The following is a 2,778-nucleotide window of genomic DNA, read 5'->3' as shown; positions in this document are numbered from 1 at the left end:
TGTAGTCTTTTTGTGTGTCTGTGTCTCTTTGTAGTCTTTATGTGTCTGTGTCTCTTTGTAGTCTTTACGTGTCTCTTTGTAGTCTTTTTGTGCGTCTGTGTCTCTTTGTAGTCTTTTGTATCTCTTAGTAGCCTTTTTGTGTGTCTTTGTAGTCTCTTTGTGTCTCTTTCTGTCTCTTTGTAGTCTTTTTGTCATAAATATAGTGAAGTAGAATTATAGTGGCATTAAAACAAAGTACTCAAGTTAAGTACAACTAACTCAAATTTGTACTTAAGTACAAAAGTTGAGTAACTGTACTTTGTGTTTTAGGAGACGCTTCTGTTTATGTTAAAGTAAAGAATTTAATTGGTGGTTTTAATTGCAGGTTCCTTGACATTTTTATTATATCATCATTATAAAGAAAGCTGGAATCGTTTGTAGCTGGAGGTTCTGGATATTTAGTGGAAAGATATAAAGAAAGCAAATTAAATGTTATGAATGTGAGATTATTAAAGACAGACACTCGTTAACACAGCTGATTATTTTATATACTGCTGGGTAGTTCACTCTATAATAATACATCATAATTTATTAGTTTATTAATAATCTGAATGTGTAAAGTAACTAAATCTGTCAGATTATTGTAGAGTAGAGTTATAAAGTACAAGAACGTCAACATTGTACTACGATTTGTGTATAAAAGTACTTAGTTACTCTCCATAAACAATAATAAACTTTATTAATAGAACTTCTCAAAAACAAGTTACAAAGACTGATAAATGATAAAAGTAGAATACATATGGTAATAATGACAAAGAGTCCGTGCATCGTTCGCTCTTTTTGTTTTTATGTTTCAAAATCGAGTCGTTTATTAAAATCAGAACGGAAAAACTGAAAAAGAAGAAAAAACAGAAGAATTATTGGAGCGGTTTTCGTTTTTCTCCATGACGCAGATCATATATTTAAAAATCCTCCTCACTGCTTTTCCATTCCGTTTTTTAAAACAGAAAAAAATAAAAATAATTTTCGATTCACTTTTGAAACGGAAAAGCAAAGAACGAACCGCACACAGATTACAAAGCACGCCATAAATTAATAAAACACATTTAAAACAAGTCACGTAAAAGCGGAAGAATTACCGGTTCTTGATAAAGAAATTCTGAAAAAGAAGAAAGAAGAAACAGGTTCTGTCTCCACTAAATACTTTTGTTGCCTAAACTTAACTGAGTTGTTTCCTGTGAAGACGGAACTTTAGTTTGAAATCGACCCGTGTTGCTGGACTTTTGTAGGAAAACGCACAAAAAACGAGGAACAACTCTTTGGTCAGATGTGAAATGAACCGTTGTGTGAGGACACGTTACGCTCAGCCTCACGTGACTCTTTTGTTGGAGTATTGTGAGTATTCTTTTGTTCATCTCTGCGTGAATGCGTCCCGAGGTGTCGGCCCTGCAGCGCCCCCTGCTGCCTGGTTGCCTTGAACGATCTCCTGCAGCAGGACGAAGTTGGAGAGTTTCCACTTCCTGTATATGGGCGCCACGAGAACCGGGTCGGTCAGGACCTGATCCACCACCCGCAGCTCCAACTCTTTGGCCTGAAGGACGGACAGACAAAGTACTTATACGTATTCATTAGTGATAAAAACAGAATAATATAATATTATCTAATGAAACAGAATAAGAGTATTTAAGAGTATTTCTACACTGTGGTATCACTACTTTGACTTCACCTTCAGCGTGCTGCTGAGGATCCGGAGCAGGTGAAGCTTGTCGTTGACTTTGTCGTTCTGACATCGTCGGACGAACGACGCTCTGAAGTCCCTCTGACTGGACCGGCCAATCGGAGACAAGCTGGCTGCCCTGAGGTGGTTGTAGAGGCTCTCCATCTCGTCAGGGGGCTTCTCTGCAAAGAGAGAAAGAGGACTCTTTAACAACAGACAACGTAATGTTTCATCCACACACTTTGTTTGGATCATTTTCTGTAACCAGTGTAGCATTAATGCACGGTGGATTTAACAAGCTACCTCGCTACCTAGCCAGCCATCTGTCTCCGGAGAACGACAAGCTAACTAACTAGCTGGCTAACTAGCCAGCCATCTGTCTCTGGAGCTGCGTCCCGGTGACATGATACAACTACAACTACAGAGGTCTCCCTTCAGGTCCACACCTCCAGATTTCTTTTACATTTTCAAACTTGTAGTTTTCCGACTCAAGTGACATCACTCGAGGACATTCACCAGACATCACACAGGGCCCTCTGGACACACTAAAGGGTTTATAGTACTTTTTAAATACAAATGCAGTAGAAACGCATGTAAAATCAGTGGAGTTCAGGTGTTTACCGTGGACGACCTCCTCTTCGGTTTCTTTGTCGATGTGCAGCAGAGGGAGGCAGGGTCCTCCGCTGGCTCCATCAGGTCCCGGGACGTCCAGCCAGGACAGAGGTTCACCGCCCTCTGAGGCGTTTCTTCTTCTTCTGTCTTCACTCATGCCTCCGGCCTCCGAGGGGCTCCTTCGTCTGTCTTCACTGGTTGGTGTTGAGTCGCAGAGAGGCCGAAGAACGTCTCCCTGTGAGAAGGTCAGTATGTTTAAAAAAAATAAAAAATAGACCATATGGAGGATTTAAAATGATTCTCTCTTCACACTTTTGTTCCTCACATTTTCAGAATTGTCTGTTTCTTGCTCAGAGTTCAGAGAACAGGAAGTGGAGACGAGCTCGTCAGCATCTAGGTCGCTGCCCTCACTGTAGCACTCTGCACAAAGATGGGGGGGGGGGGGGGGGGGGGGGGGGGAACGAAAGAGA

The 2,778-nt window shown here is 41.0% G+C and overlaps 1 protein-coding gene across 1 annotated transcript in view; it reads right to left on the bottom strand.

The window, feature by feature from the left end:
- Positions 1-1,209: 1,209 nt before the first annotated feature.
- Positions 1,210-2,778, bottom strand: part of LOC116393533 (connector enhancer of kinase suppressor of ras 3-like) — a 33,959-nt gene continuing 32,390 nt past the window's right edge. The window contains exons 20-23 of the mRNA XM_031865928.1: positions 2,634-2,728; positions 2,318-2,543; positions 1,706-1,878; positions 1,210-1,570 (exon numbers count right to left, since the gene is read on the bottom strand). Coding sequence (XP_031721788.1) covers positions 1,391-1,570; positions 1,706-1,878; positions 2,318-2,543; positions 2,634-2,728 — 674 coding nt within the window. The 3' untranslated portion in view covers positions 1,210-1,390. The remainder of the gene's footprint in view (positions 1,571-1,705; positions 1,879-2,317; positions 2,544-2,633; positions 2,729-2,778) is intronic.

This window comes from Anarrhichthys ocellatus, unplaced genomic scaffold (genome assembly GCF_004355925.1).
Source record: "Anarrhichthys ocellatus isolate YVR2014 unplaced genomic scaffold, GSC_Weel_1.0 scaffold34, whole genome shotgun sequence".
Lineage (NCBI taxonomy): Eukaryota > Metazoa > Chordata > Actinopteri > Perciformes > Anarhichadidae > Anarrhichthys > Anarrhichthys ocellatus.
This window is presented reverse-complemented; position numbering and strand designations above follow the sequence as displayed.